The sequence below is a fragment of the Populus euphratica genome, unplaced genomic scaffold, assembly GCF_000495115.2.
Source record: "Populus euphratica unplaced genomic scaffold, PopEup_1.0 scaffold63.1, whole genome shotgun sequence".
NCBI classification, from domain to species: Eukaryota; Viridiplantae; Streptophyta; class Magnoliopsida; order Malpighiales; family Salicaceae; genus Populus; species Populus euphratica.
The window spans coordinates 564,397-584,422 of record NW_011499942.1 but is presented as its reverse complement, the minus strand read 5'-3'; the positions used below and the strand labels follow the sequence as shown (position 1 = coordinate 584,422).

The following is a 20,026-nucleotide window of genomic DNA, read 5'->3' as shown; positions in this document are numbered from 1 at the left end:
AACCGACACGAGGACCATTGGGCCTCTTGATAAAAAAAACTGAGTTTAAGCCCATTGGGCCACTTGATAAAAAAAACCGAGTGTAAGCCCATCGGGCCTATTAATTCTCTCTATATTCTTGTTTTAGCTGGCCTGGTGGTCGTGTTCAACCTAATAATCCACGATCATGGCATTTCTGTTCTGAAAATGCCATCTTAATCTAACACGATTTATTTACCCTACCACCAAGTACAAAACTATTTACGGGCGGTGACCAACGCAATTGTATTATTACTCTTCCTAGAAAATAACATCGCGTGGAAGGCTTCTGACAAAAAATTTCCTGGGTTAAATTATATGATCCGGAAGGGTGTTTTTTTTTTTTTTGTACAAGTTTTCATACGCTTAATAAATAAAGGAAGCTGTTTTGCTTGATGATAGTTCGATTAAAAAGTATTGTTATGATCAAAACTCAGGTTGCTGGCTCTGTGCAGCTCACAGCCATTATGGATTCACCTCAGCTTGAAAAGTCGGGTTCATTTTTAGTGTCTTCTTTGCCAGGGTGCGGATATCTTCTCTGTTGGATTCGACTGATATTCGGACTAGTTCTCTTAGCCCTCCACAAGAAATGAATTCCCTGTCATTGTTGTCTGCAACAAGCAGCAGATCAGATTATTAGTCATAAGAAATCTGGAAGATAAAAAATAGATATTTAACTGCGTAGTAGAGATGTAGCTATCAAAATGGCATTCCCTAGATGCGTTTGCAAGTCATGAAGTTCTTAATTTTGGTTGATCTATATAGAATAAAACCTATCCTCCTCTTTCCAGCACTAAGACCTGAGCCAGAGACACTGCCCATGTTGAGAATTTCCCTTTCTTTCCCGAAAACAATCAGGCACTTAGTTCCAGATTTTCACTAGTAGTTTTAAAACTCAAAGTTTTTCAATAAAAATGCTTGATTCAAAGAGCAGTTTACCATTCTGTGCCAAATGACAAAGAGCGAGCTCAACATGGCGTCGTGTTGAAGCTGAAGCCGTGTTAGAGTAGGAAACCAACCATTCAAGGACACCGTCTTCTATTAATAGTGAACGGCCTTTTCTATGTCCTGCAGCAACTATAGTTTGTCATAATCGATACAAGTAAAGATGACTGATTGACAATCACGTAGACCACAGGCCACAAACCTTGAATAATTCCGCGGGATTCACATTTTGCAAAATTAGCCATCCCCCTTGCAACTTGTGCAATGACATCGTTATTCCCGGATCTAGCCATTCCTAGAAGCGCGTTGATGCCTCCATCTTCTTTCAGTATCATGTGTAAACTCTCTATTATGCAGCAGAAATTTTTGCATCAGTTTACAAGAATCTCTTCCATTTGATCCATGATATCTGGTTCTAATGAAACACTTGGGGAAAAATCAGACATTCAATTTGTGATAAGATGAAAACGAATTTGGTATTCAATGTCATGCGTAACATGCACCAGAATACTTTAGTGTAAGGAAAGGGGACATGGTCATTACAAAACCACCTTCAGCTTACCATTTCCACATAAGTTTGCTAGTGCACCAGCTACCATTCTAAGAGTTTGTGGATCATCTGTTTTGAATGCTGTTTTAGCCAGTAACTGTCCACCACCTTTGCTCATTATTAACCCTTGATTCAGTTCTGCATGAAGATTTAAAGTACTAAAATTACTAGCTACCTTGATGTCGTCACTATGGAATGACAATTTCATCTGTTAAAAATGCATCTTATAACCAGTAAAATAACAAATTTGAAGCTTTGATTATCAATACAAGGATCTAAGGTTACCATTCATAGCCAAATTGGCAATGGCCCCGGAAGCCACTCTGAGCACAGTTGTGTTTTGAGATGATTTTAACAGCATTAGCAGCGCATCTAAGCCCCCTTCCTCCACAATCTTTTCTTGATTAATATCTGGAAACACATAAAAGCTTAATATCTTTCAAAGTACGCTTCTACAAATTCACATAGTCACTAATAAGCAAAATGAGGAGTACCTTCGGCAGCCAGATTGGCAATCACTTTCACTGCATGGATTTGGACATCAGAGTCTTCAGATGTTAATAATTGCAGTATCTTTTTAAGCCCAACTGAAATTTTTGAAAAGAGAACTTGTTAGGATAGCTCAAGATGTTAGATCTCAAGAGAAATAAATAGATAGACCAATGGCTTGGTATGGCATAAATTTTACCTTCTTCGCAAATCTTTGCAATGGTTGCCCTTTGACTAGACAGTGCAGCCTTTGAAGAGTTTGACTTGTGTAAACCCATCAGGTTCCCAAAGGTTGAAGATCCGTTACCAATATTTTCCTTCCCGAATGGTTTCTTATCCTGACAGGATTATAATATAAGATGAAATGAAAATAAAAATAGGAGGTAATAAAAGAATGCATAATATAATCAACCTCAAAATCTTTGTCACTTTCAGGTGCACTTCTCTTTAGTTTACCCAGCTCATGCTCAATACTTTTCCTCTGTTTCTCTTCAGCTGCAAGTGCTTGCTTCATGTCATGAAGTTCTTCACTTAGTATTGCCTTCACTCACATATTTAGTGAAAATATTTTATCAAATCACAACACATAATGGGGGTTCTCACAATTTAAACAAATCATATTTATTTGAAAATAAAATAAAATAAAGTTTAGTCAAGCCATCCTAAGTCACACCTTCTCTCGTGAAAGATTTTTGTGTTCCAACTTCAAGGATTGAAGTTCAGTTTGAGCGCTTTCATGTTCCTGACATATTCTTTGCAACTTCATCTTTAGTTCATCAATCTCTTTCAAGTCCTGTATATTATAAAAATAAAGAAAGAAAAGAAACTGAAAATTAGGACCAAGATGGTGTAGAAAGGTGTTTAGCATACACAATTCCCGGAGAAACGCAAAAAAAAATGAATGAAAAACAAGGGAAGCTTGCAGCACTAAGGAGGAGTGCCCAAGCCCCAACAAGAAAACTCAAACAGCAATGATTGTGGGCATTTTGCTTATACAAAGACATCTAAGCTTTAATCTTTGAAATTGGAAGAACTGCCTCGCAGGGCACCTCTGGAAAAAACATGAGAATTAAGCCAACTTGAAAAGTCAAAATTTCATTTATCCTACTAAAAACAGAGACAAAGTTAACCTGCATCAAGTGTTGTTGATCACTTAGAAGCTTGTTTGCCAGATCCAGTTGTTCTTCTGCTGCTTCCAAACGGGCATGCTCATCCTCTAATTGCTTAATCAGCTCTGCTATTTTCTTCTCATACAGTTGGGTGGTGTCTGCAAGTGCTTTCTGATATACAGAATTTTCCACCTCATGTTGCTATAAGAAAAAGAAAACAGTATTAGGTTTTCCTTGTAATGATAGAACTTTGTCATAGCTGGAGGACTAAAATTGAAGGAAGTGAATTGAATTTAACTTCATCGATGTTTGACATAATAATCCACTTTATCTTATTGGGGACTTTCCTTTGTGTCTTCAGTAAGATAACATAGATGATTAAAACCAAAACATGGAGATGGAGCAGAAAAATGCAGAACTAAGACATAAATTCCTAACCTCAATTGATTTTTGAGAATCACTGAGGAGCTTCTTCATCAAATCTAACTGTTCCTCAGCACTTGCAAAATGACTACGCTCATCATCTAGTAGCTTATTTAATTCTGCTATTTTCTTCTCATACATCTGAGTGGTGTCTGCAAGTACCTTCTGATATTTAGAATCTTCTGATTCATGTTGCTGCATGCAACAAAAGACAGCATTAGGTTATGGGCACATTCTGATAAACATTGAGGTAAGATGAATTGCTTCTTAAAGTTTAAAATGAGTATGCATTTATATTGAAAGAAGATGAGAAAATAAAAGAAAATACATGAAGATTATCTTCGATGTCATGAATTAAAACCGCGTGCAATCCCCTAAACTTATTTGTCCAATTGCAGAACACTGTTAATATGAAAGCTATGAAGATGCAGCATCAAAAATTGAAATCCACTCCATTGAATACATAACTATAAATAACTGACCTTAATTGATTTTTGGTAATCACCGAGAAGATTCTTCGTCAAATTTAATCGTTCTTCAGCTCTTTCACAACGAGCACACTCATTTTCTAACTGCTTAATTAACTCTGATATTTTCTTCTCATACATCTGGGTAGTGTCAGCAAGCATTTTCTGATATGTTGAATTTTCAAGCTGGTGCTGCTACTAACAATCAAAAGAACAGCATAGGTTCTCATGTTCAAGTAGTTTAAAAGATTTCAAAAAGAAATAAACTGGTACGGTGTAACTGGACTGATTCAAAATAAAATAGGTAGTCTAGTCTAGAACCAAACTTTTACGTGATAACTATTCCAATTTGATATTTACCGATCTTATACATGTATAATGTTATTTACTTAAAACAAAACTTTCCTACAATTAACTTGAGTTCATGGAAAAAAACGTGAACTAAAGCTGTCATCAGCCCAGCATTCAGAGTCATCATAGAAAGAACAAATCAGGTTGTTTACAGTTTATTACAAGTTGAGTCATCATTGAATGGTAGATGCACAAGGACGGTATCACAAGTTTGACTTTTGTTGGATAACAAAAGTATAAAATTAAAGCATCGGTTGAATAGACATATCTTTACACATAACACTCATTACCAAAAAGAAAAAGATACGGCCGAGGACAGTAACTTGACTGCAGAAGAGGAAAATACCTGACTATTGTTTAAGCTAATCTCTAGCTGAGAAACCTTGTCACGCATTAAATCATTACAACCTTTTTGAGACTCCAATTCACTTAAGATGTCTTGCATCTGCACCTCTAGACGAGTATTTTCCTTCTGTAGGAACTGGAAGCCAATAGAAGATATTAGCTAGGAAATTATAAGATACATTAAAATCAACACTTGGATGCAGCAGTAATCACTACATATATAAATGAAAAACAAGCTGGTTGATCAAACCGAGAGAAACTGAACCCGCCCTAGGCATTAGTTCAAAACAAAAATGATACACAAACACAGGAGAGACAACTACCTCAGACCTTGTGACTAGATTCTTTTCTGATTCAGAAAAAGAGACTTGACATTGTTTAAGCTGTTTCTCCAAATCAAGTTTTTCACACTCTCTCAATTTTTTTCCCCTTTCTAGTTCTGCTGTAAGATGGTCTACTTGAGTCTCGAGCTTCCGACATAGACTTTCATAGTCAAATTCTTCTTTAAGCTTCACCATGTTCACTATTTTCATTGCCTGAAAAGGAATAAGATGACAATCACAATAGAATTTTTGAATATCCAATTTAATTCTCTATAGGACTCACCCGTTGCCCAAACATGATTGTGCTAGTAGTCTCTGCATGATGTTGTCCAGATGGCCCAATTGTTATTATCAGTGAAGTCCTTGCAGAGCCTGTTTAATAGAAAGTAATGAAGAAATTCCATGAGAAATTTATCCAAAAACAACATGCTAGCAGATTGTGGTAGGTTTACCTGGGCATCAATACAACTTCCAAAAAATAACAGAACAGGTATGTTACAGAACATAGGAGAATACTAAATATATTTCAAAAATAAGTTCTCTGTTCTCCTTGGGAGATCAAATAATATATTAAGGTAATGCTCAACCTCTTTCTACCACTACATGACCTCGGAAAAACATCATAACACTGTATGTTGATGTGTAAAAAAATGGGAAACTAGAAACAAACTTACACTGTAATTTCATGAAATTTAATTTGTTAGAAGAAGAGAGGGATTGAGGAAAAAAAAGAGCAGAAAATAAAAGCTGTTGTGACCAACCTCCAAATGAATCACGCAACAATCTGGTTAGCTTAGAATCCCTTGTTGGTATATGTGGACTGTTTTCAGCCAATGCATTTATGCATTTGCCAAGGGAAGTAAGAGATAGATTGATAAACTTAGCCTCTTCAAGCAAGTGGCCTTCACTACCTACACCACAAAGAAAAAACACTAAATTTGATAGGAGTTTCTCAATGATAAATACATGACGAAGCATGTCACAACCTAAAATGCATGCTTGACAAAAATTCTAACGGGGCCCTGCCAAACAAAACAGATGTACACATTGATAGCTTTAACTGGGATAGTATCGCCAACATACCAGATTTGTCTAATCTTTCAGATCCAGCAAGATCCACAATCAGCAACTTGCTTTTCCTTACTCTAGGTATCCCATTGCCACCAGATAAATTACTTTTCACATCCTTCTCTTGTGAAGCGGTTTCATCTTCTGCCTTTTGATTTATGGATCTTCGTACATAAACCTGCAAGACCAAAAAGGCTCAGATGCTTAAAATTCAGGTTTTCATCACTAGTCAAGAAACACCATGAACACAAACTTGAATTTATATTGACTGTGATAATCTAAAAACCAGGAAAAACACTCACCATTAGAATTGCATGACTTCGGGAAGATTCGGTATTCTGCTTTGTATTAGCTGCATGACGGTTTGCCTCACCAATTTGCAGTAGTTCTGAAAAATGATCAAGATCTTGAACCTTGACTACTGAAGCACCAGGCAATGATATTTCCCCAGTCCTTGCGTCCTCATTAATAGGGATATTAATCTTTTCTGGTGCAAGCAAGTCTTGTATAGACTCCATATACAACTGGAGCAGCAACATAGAGTGAGAATCAAACAGAAAACATCCATTTTAAAACTAGCATGAATATCTTCACACAACTATAGCTTGACAACAAAAGTAAGATCCGGAATAAGCACTGGTTTTAGCTATAAATATCAATTAAAAGAGTCATTCTCATTGCATACAATCAAATGACATGATTGGAACTTAAAACCAGGGAAGGACCACGCCATTGCAGTACCTCTTTAATTGAATAATCAGAACAGGTTTCCACATGCTACTGTCTTAATATCACAACAACGTCTTGATATAACAAGACATGAAAATGTTCTAGGTCCCCATATGCTCATTTCTTCATTAAACATGGGTTAACAAGTTGACATCCACATATAAAACACCAGTAGAGCCTAGTGCAAGATAAACATTTAAATACCTGCAAATAGGAAACCTCCACAATATCAGAACCACGTGTTGTACTAGCAAGTATGTCCTCCAGAGCTCTAACCATAATACCACGCTCCGACGCATCATCTTTACCTAGTTTTCCAACCGTGTATGTTTTTCCAGTACCTGTTTGACCGTAAGCCATAACCGTCCCATTATACCCACTCAATACACTCTGCAAAAAGTATATCAAAAAATTTCCAGTCTATGATCAACATGCCATCCAAACCATACAATCACTTTAATTTCTTCCAAAACCAATTTGCGCGCATACACAGTAAACATAGATACTCTAATCAATGTGAGTTAATTACCTCTACAACAGGCTTTGCAACGACTTCGTAAACTCTTTTTTGAGAAGCAGTTTCTGTGAAAACCTCGTCGAATCTATAGGATTCAGAACTCCAATTGTTCTTCTTCAATTTCAACCTCTTCAGCTGCATAACACACATATGAGTTCTGATTTCAAAAATAAATAAAATAAAAACAAGTTAATCAGAGACATAAAACATAACACACATATGAGTTCTGATTTCAGCACGTAAAACATAAGGAAAAAGAAAGGAAAAAAAGTTGACCTCGGGAAATAATTCAACGCAATCGTTAAAATCAGCGTCTAAAATGAGTTCTTCTGCATTCCTTGGCCGTGACCTAACAGCTACTCTCACTCTTCCATGATCTGTCATTAGCAACACACAAAAAGAAAAAAAAATTAATTACTATAATCATTGACATTTCTAGAGAAAACAAATATTCGTGCTAATTTAACTTCTTTCTTTTACAAGAAAAATAGCTAACTTGATATAATTAATCAAATATCTAGAATTATAAAAAAAATCGATTTCTATGCAGTTTTTTATTTTTCTTTCTCTTCCTGAATAACAAAATTAAGCAAAGAAACGAAACAAAAGGAGAAAGAGAGAGACCGTTATCGAAGTCGAAAGAGTGAGTGCGGGAAGGAGTAACAGAGCGTCTCGAAGCAGCAGCAGGAGGAGGAGCCTTGGAGCGAGCAGCAGAGTGGCTGCTATTACTATTACTATTATTATTTTGTTGTGAATTTCCATTTCTGGAACTCGAAGAAGAAGATCCATGGAGAGGATTAGTTTGAGTTTGTAGCAGTTGCCTCTCTGCTCCTCTGCTTGAGACTCTCACTGTTGAATTCGAAGCCATTATTATTATTTGAATTTCAAAGGCAAACCGTTTCCATCTTTTTAGAGAGCATAAGGGACTTTAAGAAAGAAAGAAACCGTTTTCTTTGTTTTCGGAGATTGTTTTTTTCCTTTTTCTTTTTCTTTTATCTTCTAGAGAGAGAGAGAATAATAAAAGTTTGAGGCCGGCACGATGAGAGAGGGAGGGAGGGAGAAGCGTGTGTTGCGTGTGTGAATGGTTTGGTTTCCTTCCCGCGCGATGTGGTGGTGGTGCTGCTGCTGAATATTGTCGACGACTTGACGTTGGTGTAACGTCCGTCGTTAGGTTCTGGCATCTGGGATTAGTGGGCCTAATGAAAGCGATTAAATTAGATGCAGCCTTCAGACAGAGATTGTGCATATAATATACGATTTCCGAATTTCAGAAAAAGCAAAAAACGATGGTGACCTTACTGCACGGCTGCCCTGTCATTACAGAAGTTTTGGCTTGTATTGCCCAATCAATGCCACATCAATCATCTGTGATCTTTTTCTGAAAACAATTGACACGTGAAGGTTGTTCTTCCATGATCTAGATTGTCTCCTTCCGTCATGGGTTGTTTTTTTTATGTTTCAGCTAAAATCACATGCAGAGCACATATCTGTTGTGCCGCTGTGTCATCTTGCAGCGGGTTAATCTAATCATACGTTGATCTAAAATTTTGTTTGGGTCATGTTTTATTTTAAATAACATTTGATTACTGGAAAATATCATTTCATTTTAAAAAAAACTCTATAACAAGGTTGTTTTTGATAAAAAAAAAAATACTGAGTTAATTCATGATTCCAACTGGGTGTTATAACTATAATTTTATTATCAGTGTGAGATATATTAATTGATATTTCCTTGGATAACAGATATTTAAAATTGAATTTATTTTAACAATTAGATATGCTAAAGTTGGTAGTTTGTTTTTTAAATGGATATTTAAATCCAATACGCTAATCCACAAATCTATGTCATTTGTTATAATTTCAGTATTTATTTCATTCCTATGAATCTATGTGTGAATTATTATAGTTAATACAATAATGAAAGACAAGGCTAAAAGTTGTTGATAAAGGCATGTTTAGTGCAGTGGTTGAACTATAATTTCATTAATTTTTGAATATATTTTTTTTTAAATTAATTTTTTTAATATTTTTGAATTGTTTTGATATATGATATCATAAATAAATTTTAAAAATAAAAAAATATTCTTTGTAATTATCCCAAACACCCTTATGATTCATAGGAGGAGAGACATTCCCCCCATTTCAGAGTGAATTCTTTTCACCAACACAAAAATGTTTTTATGGCAATTTCATGATCACAAATAGGATAAACTCGTTCCTTGTATTGAATTTTTTAAAGCCTGTGAGGAACAAATCGAGCAAGACAAATCTCAGCCATCATGACAAGTTGAATTGGTCATTTTAGGTACGAGTTCTTGTTTATGCAGATGACCCTTGAGTCCAGCAGAACATTTTGCGACCCTGATCATCGACCAGCGGCCTCCCTGCAGTCCTCGCATTGCAGCGTGGGACACACGATGTGAGTTCTTAGCAATATAGGACAACAAAGCAAAGATGGATGGCACCGAAAAATAATTCGAAAGAACTGTTGATGCCAGGTTGTCGGCACTGATTGAGCTCTAATACTCGATCTCTCAATTAATACCACACAAAACCCTCCTCTAAATTTTTGGACTGGGCATTTTTCTCTTTTTGTAATGATAAATAATAATAAATGTAATCATTTATTGACCTATTTTGACTCTTCCGTAATCTGTGAGATCAATGCCAGATCCAAATAATGAATGCGACTGCCTGCTGGCTACAAGCCCACAGCCTAAAGCTTGTTCTGCTTCGTCATATTCAGGCATCTGAGCTTTTTAATAAGATGCCGCCCGATTATTATTGTGTTATTTTTTATAAAAGCTGACCACTTCAAAGTAATCCAAACTAGTAGTGATTAATTTAGTTTAAAGATCTAATCTAAGGTGGGATTTCAGAGTTCAATCAATATTGTATTTGGTATGTCAAATAGTCTCAAATTCTTGAGAGTGTGAGAAATGTTGTGTGTTTAGAAATGAAATACTCCCGGGAATGAAGATTCTTGAAAAGCTATTCCTTTTCATGGATAGCAATAAATTTACCTTATTTAAGACAATAAAAAACATAAGGTATAATGTTTTGAAGATACAGAAATGATTGTTCTATAAATAAATTTATTTTGTTTGTTTGTTTTCATTCTTTAAAATAAGTTTTTGTTCCTTCAATATTTCAATCTAATTATATCAAATTTCGTAGATGTTAAAGAGTCCATGTACAAGATGGGTTAAATTTTATATTCAAGTAATTATGCATTATTTTATTTAAGTACTCTCTTATCCTTACTGTGCTGCCATTAAATGTGATCAAATCATTGTCGTGGAAGGTTCAATCTTGCTTTGCTATGTTGATTTAATCGTTGTCACTGCCCAGTTTAACCTCCATGCTCCAAATGTTGAAGCTAGGCCTTTTTGTGCTTTTTTAATAGATAGCTGACAACAACGACCAAATGCAACCGTCAAAATAAATGAATCAACAATTTCTTCTATTATTGCTTTCCTGTGTCTTTTGTTTTATCCCTTTTGGCCGGCATAAAAGAAAGGACGACACAAGGTGCAAGCTGGAAAGGGAGGTGGAAAGCAACCTTTTCAAATTCTTAGAATCCTTCGTGGGATTCAACTAATATAAACATGGGAGCCCAAAAATCCAAACTTTATGAATTTTAGAGCATTGCTGTAAACCTTTGACTTCGGTTCCTTTTACCTATACTTTAATTGATCCCATTGAGGCTTGCACGACTTGTTTAATGTTAAGAGTTGGTGGAACCCTTCATGCAGCCCATTTTCCAGTCTCTCTTTTGCTACGAACCACTCTCCTTTTTTTTTTTTTCTTGGTATTCCTAGACTAGTTCCCAAGACTCCTTGAATTGGTTTTAGCTTATCGCGTACAGAGATTAGTCCTTCAATCTCTCCTTGAGCTCGCATGTGAAATGATAACTTGGATCTAGGTAAGCAAACTCCCTCGCTCACTATCCAGCCAACACCTTACGGTGCGTGGTCCTTTACTCTCTTTTTTTTTATTGAGGACAAGATACATCGTCTTACAAAACCATAATACGATGCAGAGCCTTGTAAAAACCATGGTATTTTTAAGAATGAAAACAGGAAGTAATCAATCAACAGATCGAAACATGAGAATTTATTCACGGATCAATAGCATGTGAAGTGAGACCCTACAATTGTTGAGCACATGCAAGCACACGAGCTCATCGGGCTAGGCTGTACGTAAAACTATTGAAAAGAACAGACACAGGAGAATTGCAACAGGAGTTGCCGGACGGACCTTGTCTGTTTCTCTCTCGGTGTTAACGAATGAAACCTAGCACGGGATGCCCAACTAGATGACCGACAGCCTACATTTGCGTCTACCTTAGCTGTCTTAAAAGTAAGGCTGCTTTTTATCCATCTGAATGGCCTCAATAGTAAGTATTTATAGATGGCATCTGCTAAAAACTCTATACAGTGGTAACAATGTTAGTTCAACTAAGGAATCAAATTGGGTCATGAAATCTCCATACCTTTGATCTATATGACAAGCGAATATTTTGATTTCATGAAAAAATACATGTAGGCTCTTCGCTCACAATTACATTTCCTTCATATGCAGACAGGTGCTCCTTGCAACCAGGAAATTTCCAGATTTGAATGGATGCATTTCTGTTTTAATACTAGCAATGCAGCTTCCCCAACATAGCTCGCCTGCTTCTTCTGGCAGTAGGATAAACCAACCCCTTCAATTTAAAGGCCAGTCCATTTTAAAAAACGCACACTCCCTCAATCACCATGAGCAACACTGGTGAGCCCTTTCCCAGGGGAGGAGAGTAAATTTGTGGCTGGCACCCACCATTTATTACAGAACATCTATCTCGTATGTATCAAATGTTTAATTCTAATTTCTTTTTTTATGTTCTCCGTATCTACATTGAGTCTGCTTAAGTTACTGCAACTAACAAGGGAGACAGGCTCTGTTTTTCTTTCTTCTGATTTTAGCAATTTGAAAATTTTGATTTGAGTAATAAAGATGAGAGAGAATCTTAAAAATGTTCTAAAAAACAGCAAAAATATCAGAGGTAATTACCGAGGTCTGATGGGAGTCTGAAACCACCAATGTGGGTAATATTCAATGCATGAATCTGAAAACAAAAATGATAAAATAAATAATGGAGAAATATCCGATGTAAACACCAATGAGCAGTAACATATCATAAACAAGACAAGCATGAAGTTGCTATTAATAATAAACATTCGATGAGTGCTACTTAAACTGTTTACTGACATTGTCCCTGGTGAGTTCTTAAGATAAAAGCATGCAAGAAGACAGAATGTTTATCATTTAAATCCGCACTTAAGATTTTGAAGCGATAAATATGTCACTAAATCCCCAACATGACCTCACAGGATATGATTGGTTTAGGATGCAGATACCAGTGCTGATGATACAGTGTCAGTATCTGTTTTTTTCTTTTTCTTTTTTCTCTCAATGTTATAAGGGTGTCATCAAAAACTAAAACCAACCTCAAGCCCAGCATTTTTTACTAGTTCTCAAATCTCATGGTTCCTCCCTTCATGAACCTGCAACAAAAGTAAAAGGTTGTTAGCACTTATGTGTCATAATCAACCGAGATGAAATTAATTAAACAAAGCAAAACCTCAAAACCAGAAAGAAACTCGTGTTGTTCTACAAACTGAAAGAAAATGGTCACACAGCAAAAATAATTGACATTACATCACAATCATAAACAGCATTTTTGCCCCATATTTTTCTTTTTCCTCAGCAAGTATCAAAAAACAAGATTTTTCATAAACAGCATTTTTGCCCCATATTTTTATTTTTCTTTTTCCTCAGCGAGTATCAAAAGACAAGATTTTTTTTTTTTATCAAACCCATCTCATTGTAATCCAAAAATAATTATCATTTATGCACTTCTTAAAAAAGCATGAAACTGTTTCACCATTTGGAATTCAGAACAACAGAGAAAGTATATTTAAAGTCCGAAGACAATGAAGAAAGTCAATTTCGAAAGAAAGATTTCCACATGTATGAGAAAACAATTATATCCACAGTAGGAAAGGTGATAATAACATGTCTTTAAGGATGCAGTACTATAAATTATGAAAATAATTCTAGCTGGCTGAACAGAAAAAAAAAATACACCACAATACGAAGACAAGGTCTTGATACACCTGGTTGTTGTGGTAACAACTCCACGGAATCTGGAGTGCAAGGGACACTGTCAATGACTGTTCCTTCACTGATGGCAAACCGCTTACTTACTGCACCATCAATTGTTGCAATATATCTGCAATTACGCATGCAACTACTACAATTCAGAGGATGCTCCACTTCTAAACATACATAGCAAGTCGCATCCAGTCTCTTCTAACAAAAGATTAAAAAGCAATTTCGTTCATGAATAAATCTGTTCTCTAGGACAATTTTACTCCTAAAAGTTGCAGATAGAATAGAGGAAAAGTCTCATGAAAACTTGCTCCTTTGATAATTTTGATGAAGGAAGAGCAATTTCTTAGGCAAAATCTTCTGGAAAAGAAAAGCATATAAATTGCTTACTCAATCCATTCAATTTTGAAACAACAAACAGAAAATCCCAATTCATTACATTCACAAATCGTAATGCTATCATCATACCATCATTGGTCACAATAACTAACCCATTTGTGGCAACATCAAGTCGTCCAACAGTAAATAATCGTGGTTTAGGTAGTCCTGGATTTCGCTAGTCCTACAAAACAGAAAACAATTGTAACTAATAACTTCCGACTCTAAACCAAAAAGAAATCATAAACAATAACACAAGTACCTGCCCAACTCTTAAACTAATCATCAAATAAGCCGATTTCAGTTAACATATATAACATCCCTCCCAGGAACAACTCGAGTCTAGACATCATCACAACAAATTAACAAAGCAATAAATTCCAAATTCTAATAAAAATACTAATTTTATTAATAGAGAATTCATATATTCATATTATAATTACCCGTGGAGTATTGTATGCAGGACCATCTTCAAAAATCAACTCTTCACTGCTCCTCGCCACTAATTAGAGGATTAATAATACATTACAATACGTATGCAGTAAACAAATACGTTGAGATTTTTACAGCAATTTACCTCCAGCAGCGGCGAGAACTTTACTTAACGGCTGTGCTTGGTCTTTAAAATTCTCATTGTAGAACCTACGCGCCGCCTTATAACGCCTAGGCTCCACTTCCAGCTTGGTCTTCGCATTTCCACCACTCCCCTTCCTCACCTCCTCTATCTTTTTCTTTGGTTGTGTTTTGGCATCAATGAGAGCGTGGAGGGAACGCTCCGGAGGGTGAGAATGGAGCTTGAGGTTTCCATCTTCTCCTCGGATTATCCAGGGAATGAAGAGATGGCCTGGAGGGAGAGAGAGAGAGGGAAGCGGGGTCGCTTCGGAGGTTGGCGGGGAAATTGGAATTTCGGTTTAGGAGGGGCGAAAGCGAAGAGCTGGCCTGGAGGGAGAGAGAGGGATGTGGGGTAGTTTCGAAGGTTGGCGGGGAAATTGGAATTTCGATTTAGGAGGGGCGAAAGTGATGTTGAATTCTAAGGAGGAAGTGATGCGTTTGGAACGGAGGGGTTTGTTGAGGTGATAGAGTGAGGGTTTTCTGAAGAGGGTGAGGTGGTGGTGGTGGTGGTGGTGGTGAGAGGAGAGCGCTGCTGCCATTTTAGAGGAGGACTGTGATTGGTCTGGTGTTGGGTTAGCTTAGCCGTTGAGAGTTTGTGTGTTTTGGGTTGGGTTTGTAACGGTCTGGGCTTTACCCTCAGATTTAACAATGACTTTCTTTCTTGCTTTTCTTCTTCTTCTGTTTTTCTGATGTTAGGGTATTCTCGATTGACCGATTGTTGGCCCGTTAAATTCCCTCACGGTCGCTTTTTTTAGATTTTTCATGAAATTTTTCTTTCTCCTACTTTCCTTTCAAATTTAGATTCAGGATGATAGCATGAAAAATAAATCCACTTATCATAACTTATGAGCCATTTTAACTTCTCCTTGTATATCAATGTAATTAGAGAAGTTTTTCTTTAAAACATCTAATATTTTTTGATGTGTTATTGGTGCTAGTTCATTCTCACCAGTGACATCCCAATCCCTGGGAGGAGTATGGGACACTACAAATGTTGATGAACAGGAAGCAATCTTGTCTCATATCATATATCAAGGTCCACTGCAGGGACAGAGATTGCTCACGAACACTCTGCAAGACACCTACTCACATTTTTATAGCAACCATCTCTAAAATTACGAAAACATATTCATTTATTTTCGCAACATACTACAACGGCACTGATTAAAAAATGTGATTTTAACAAATAAAGAAATTTGAACCTAGACTCGTTATTCAAAGTCCCATAGGGCAGCTCCAGACATCTGGGGGAGGGGGGGATGGTCATTACTTAGAGAACACTGCAGGGAAACTGGAAACGGGAAATTTATTACACGTTAAAAAAATATAAAAAGCATACCCATTTCTGGTTGTTGATTAGTCAGGTCACCAATTTCGACCACTTATAAACATATTCACCGTTACCAATTTCATTCAATACACTTCCGCTCAAGAAGGCCGGGCATTATTTTGGCAGGATAACTGTGCGTGAAAAGCGAAAAGGCAACAAATCTCCTTCGGAATGCGTGTAGGACATTTAACCACGTGTTGTCGCAATCTGCGGAGTAAAGAAATCAAAACCTCGTCTATCTGTAGGCGAGGAAAGTTGGGGCGAACTTGCTTTGTATACCAAAAGAAAATGAGCTACTTCAAACCCAGCTCAGGGGAGTCGCGACCCTAAAACATAAAAACAACATGGTAACTATAGATTCGAGAAGAATTGACTTAAGTAACGAGTAAAAAATGATTTGAACTTACTATCAGTGTTTCCCATCATGGAAATGCGCATTTTTAGAAGATTTAAAAGTTTCCAAAAATTCTTTTGCCTTCTGTAATTCTTGTGCCTTCCTTGACTTGTCCCACTTGTGCTCAGCAGCCAGTATCTCGATGACACGTGGCAAGGCCCGGCCAGCAGCGTCAGTGTCCAAGAAAGCAAGTCGTGATCTTCTAGCAATGAAATCAACAGCAGATTCACAGTACTCATTCCGGGCACAATAAGCAACCTCAGCTTCCATAAAAGGGTATCCATGGGCAAGCCTCTTCCCCAGACCTTCATTCTGAATTGTAGGAAGGTGAATTCTTAAAGGTAGTATAAAAACCAAAACTGGATTTTCATTAAAAACAAGTACTTTATAGCAGCACAAATGTGTAAATTCAAAGTACGGCATGGATAACCAACAAGCCCAGGGCAATGCATGCATGCATCATATATATTAAATTTTGAAAGATGCAACCAACCTGAGCTATAGCAGCTACTCGTTCTGCCAATGTACCATATGCATGAGATAAGTGCTTAGCTGCAGCAGTGTCCATTATTGCAGGGACAACTTTTCCACCATATGTCCTCTTCATGCGTACATATTGCTGAGCAAGAACAGTAAAATATGAAGGTTCCCATCCATCTCCACCCATCAGCCTCAGATTGTGAGTTACACTTCCATTTTTTGGACTCAACTTTCCAGACTTAACAGCTGCATCAACAGCATCTTCTGCCATGCTGAAACTAATTCTAGTAAGCACAGAATTTGGAGCCAAATAAAGAAATGAAAGAGGGGGGTGGGTGGGTGGTGAAAATACAGAACTCAGCTAATAATAGATGATGTTATTCACGTCAAGATGTTTTGTTAAAATAATACTGATGTTAGTGATCCACGTGGTCAACAGGTAAAGATTTGCTAAATCAGATACGACCTATTGACATCACAAAATACAAAACCCTCATAATCATTCATAATTCTTTCCAGGCTCCGATCAAACAAACAAAAAATTACCTTCGGTAAGTGGTCCATTTACCACCAGTGATAGTTACCAAGCCTGGATAGTCTTCGCATACAACATGATCTCTAGAGATGCTCTCGGTGCTCTTTGCTGATGGATCGATAGCCAGTGGGCGAATGCCACTCCAAGCTGAAAGAACATCTGTGCGCCGAACCTATATTTATCCACTTTTACTATCCAAAAGAAATCTTAACACACACACACACACACAAACAAAGAAGAGGACTAGATTCAGCACTGCATTTACATACCCTTCGAATTTATGTAGGCTTCTCCATTAAGGTTAAAACCTAACCCCATGCAAACTTAGCAACAATAATCTCTGCCATCCAATTTATTAATCTATCAAAACCTGCACTTTGCCAAAGTTTATTCTAGAGCAAAGGCCACAGTTGTCAAAACTGCAGGGCCTCACTAGTGAGCATGACCCAAAGCAAGTCAGGTAGCTGGTTTGACCATCTAGGACATATCCTCACTTGATAAAGGTTAGCAAATGTGCAACTAGATTAATTAGTTCCAGGTCCAATGGCGTGCAAAATAGTTGAGCTTATTGGTGAAATCACATACCTTAACACTAAGGTAATCAGAGATCGCATCAAGTATAAACTGAATCTCATCCTCGTGTGGTTCTGGAAGTGGAGTGATAACAGTGTTGGAATCTGTTGTGCCAGCGACAGTTCTTCCCAACCATGGCAGCATGAAAACAACACGACCATCCTTTGTTTTGGGAACAATCAAGCCCATTCCATCAGGAGAGTAATAATCAGGAAGAACGATATGCACACCACTGCTAGGACAGATCATACTTGTTGCCTCTTTGTCAGCTAATTTCCTTACAGAGTCACAAAACGGCCCAGCCGCGTTTACAACAACTTTTGCATAGGTTTCAAACTCTTTGCCTGGTATAGTATGATAGGAAATATTAATCAATAACATATAGTCAATGTGGTTACTCTGTCAACATATAAACTTGGTCGACTTGAGGCAAGAAAAACAGGTGAGAAAATGCACAAGTGTGCAAGCAAATAGAAATTGTATGCTTAGGTATGTTCTATTTCCTAAGTATTTAGAAGGTGAAACATATGGCGGGGCTAGTTAGAGATAGTTGGCACACAGGTGATTTCCACGCACCAATATTTGAAGGAGGATCAGTTAGTCAATTAAGAATTACAATGTTGACATGGTTGTTAGTCAAATGCTTACTAAGGTGCCAGCAAGTTGGCATATCAAAGCTAGTAATCTGCAGGCATTCAACACATCTTCAGTCTCATAATCTTTCCATTATTATCTGTGTAAACTCATTGCAGTTCATTGAGTTAAGATGGTGGGAAAGAGGACGAACAAAGGAATAATTAGACAGCAATTGCATACTTCATCTTGAAATGATAAAAAGAGGGTGAAATTGCCCAGCTAATACAAGTGCATTAAAAGGATGCTTGTCATACCTGAAAAATTGTCCCGAATCCGTGCACCAATTATTCGCCCGGTAGCCTCATCTTTCAGAAATGAAATGACTTCCGCGTGGTTGAGCACTGCCGCTCCAGCCAACGCAGCACTACAGGCCAAACCAACATTGAGTCGTGAATCATTCATCTGACCATCATAATACACCACAGTGCCCCTCAGATTCCTATCATTTCCCTTCTTCGCAAGAGTAGGGAACAACTCAATGGACTCTTTTGCAGAATAATATCTAGACAAATGTAACAACCGCGCTCCAGCGACCAAATCATACATTTTCAAGCCAGCCCAATAATACACCACCTCAAACCAATCAAAACATGGCGTCATACAAGGCAGAGCATGGCACAGGTGAGGTGCATTCTCGATAACCTGTTTACGCTCCTCGAGCGCATGGAAGACCAGCTTCAATTGCCCGTAGTCAAGATTAAATACAGCTTTCTCCAAGTAACGAACTCCTGAACAAAACAATCATGTGAAAAAAAAATAGCTAAATAGAAAAATAATAGTATATTCACAAGAAATCAATCGAGCAAAAAAAAATAAAATTACACGAAATAATACACAAAAACATGAAAATTCAAATAAAAATTTGAATTAATTCAAATAAATTAAATTATAAGCAAATAAATGAATAGAGAGTCTTATTACCGCCATGAATTAGCTTAGTGGACCTTGAAGATGTGCCGGAAGAGAAATCTTCGCGTTCAACAAGGCCAACACGAAGTCCACGAGTCACGGCATCGAAAGCGACACCGCATCCGGTGGCGCCACCACCGACGACGAGAATGTCAAGAGGATTGGCTTGACTAGCTCCGATCAAAGCTGACTCTTGAACTGCTCGTGACGGAACGTTAGCGTACGGATCATTGATTTTGCTCCTCACGGCTTCGACCACGGTTCCAGAGCCGCGATCGTTGGAGGAGATGTTTGGAGATAGGATGATGGAGCCGCCAACAGAGGCGGCAGTAGCGGTGGCCAGAGCAGCAGCGCATACGCGGCGAAGACGAGCGGCAGAGGACATGTTGAGAAGGAAGCGGAAGAAACGACGGTGAGAGAGAAAAACGATGATGGAATAGTTCCTTTTTTATGTTATGGGAAGCAGCGAAGGTTGCGTTCGGAATTGATCATGGTGGCATCATGGGGATTGGTGATATTACTGAAATACCACTTTTATTTTGTTTTTTGTTGGGAAATGTTCTATTTTTTCTCTTGACCATGTATAGCAATAACTACTTCGGTGCCCGTGTCTCGGGTTAACTTTTGTAAAAAATATTAAAAAAAAATAAAAGCATATATAATATTCATATAACTCAATTAAATATTTT

The 20,026-nt window shown here is 37.3% G+C and overlaps 2 protein-coding genes and 1 long non-coding RNA gene across 3 annotated transcripts; all 3 read right to left on the bottom strand.

Moving 5' to 3' along the window:
• Positions 1 to 196: 196 nt before the first annotated feature.
• On the bottom strand, positions 197 to 8,511 carry LOC105137139 (armadillo repeat-containing kinesin-like protein 1). Its single transcript, XM_011042762.1, has 22 exons — positions 7,959 to 8,511; positions 7,611 to 7,711; positions 7,347 to 7,469; positions 7,022 to 7,207; positions 6,391 to 6,612; positions 6,104 to 6,266; positions 5,782 to 5,931; positions 5,304 to 5,392; positions 5,021 to 5,233; positions 4,699 to 4,833; positions 4,017 to 4,196; positions 3,550 to 3,729; positions 3,133 to 3,312; positions 2,676 to 2,795; positions 2,415 to 2,543; positions 2,202 to 2,340; positions 2,008 to 2,100; positions 1,799 to 1,924; positions 1,526 to 1,651; positions 1,166 to 1,309; positions 958 to 1,086; positions 197 to 629 (listed from the first exon to the last, which is right to left on the bottom strand). The coding sequence occupies exons 1-22, from the start codon at positions 8,200 to 8,202 to the stop codon at positions 484 to 486; spliced, it is 3,318 nt and encodes a 1,105-aa protein (XP_011041064.1). The 5' UTR covers positions 8,203 to 8,511; the 3' UTR covers positions 197 to 483.
• A 2,909-nt stretch (positions 8,512 to 11,420) lies between these two features.
• On the bottom strand, positions 11,421 to 15,286 carry LOC105137138 (uncharacterized). Its single transcript, XR_844494.1, has 8 exons — positions 14,871 to 15,286; positions 14,446 to 14,779; positions 14,312 to 14,370; positions 14,131 to 14,210; positions 13,959 to 14,052; positions 13,496 to 13,611; positions 11,830 to 12,883; positions 11,421 to 11,717 (listed from the first exon to the last, which is right to left on the bottom strand). It is a non-coding gene; the product is annotated as an uncharacterized LOC105137138 (long non-coding RNA).
• Positions 15,287 to 15,761: 475 nt separating this feature from the next.
• On the bottom strand, positions 15,762 to 19,893 carry LOC105137136 (glycerol-3-phosphate dehydrogenase SDP6, mitochondrial-like). Its single transcript, XM_011042761.1, has 7 exons — positions 19,350 to 19,893; positions 18,683 to 19,156; positions 17,805 to 18,136; positions 17,231 to 17,391; positions 16,698 to 16,956; positions 16,218 to 16,516; positions 15,762 to 16,136 (listed from the first exon to the last, which is right to left on the bottom strand). The coding sequence occupies exons 1-6, from the start codon at positions 19,720 to 19,722 to the stop codon at positions 16,220 to 16,222; spliced, it is 1,896 nt and encodes a 631-aa protein (XP_011041063.1). The 5' UTR covers positions 19,723 to 19,893; the 3' UTR covers positions 15,762 to 16,136; positions 16,218 to 16,219.
• Positions 19,894 to 20,026: the final 133 nt, after the last annotated feature.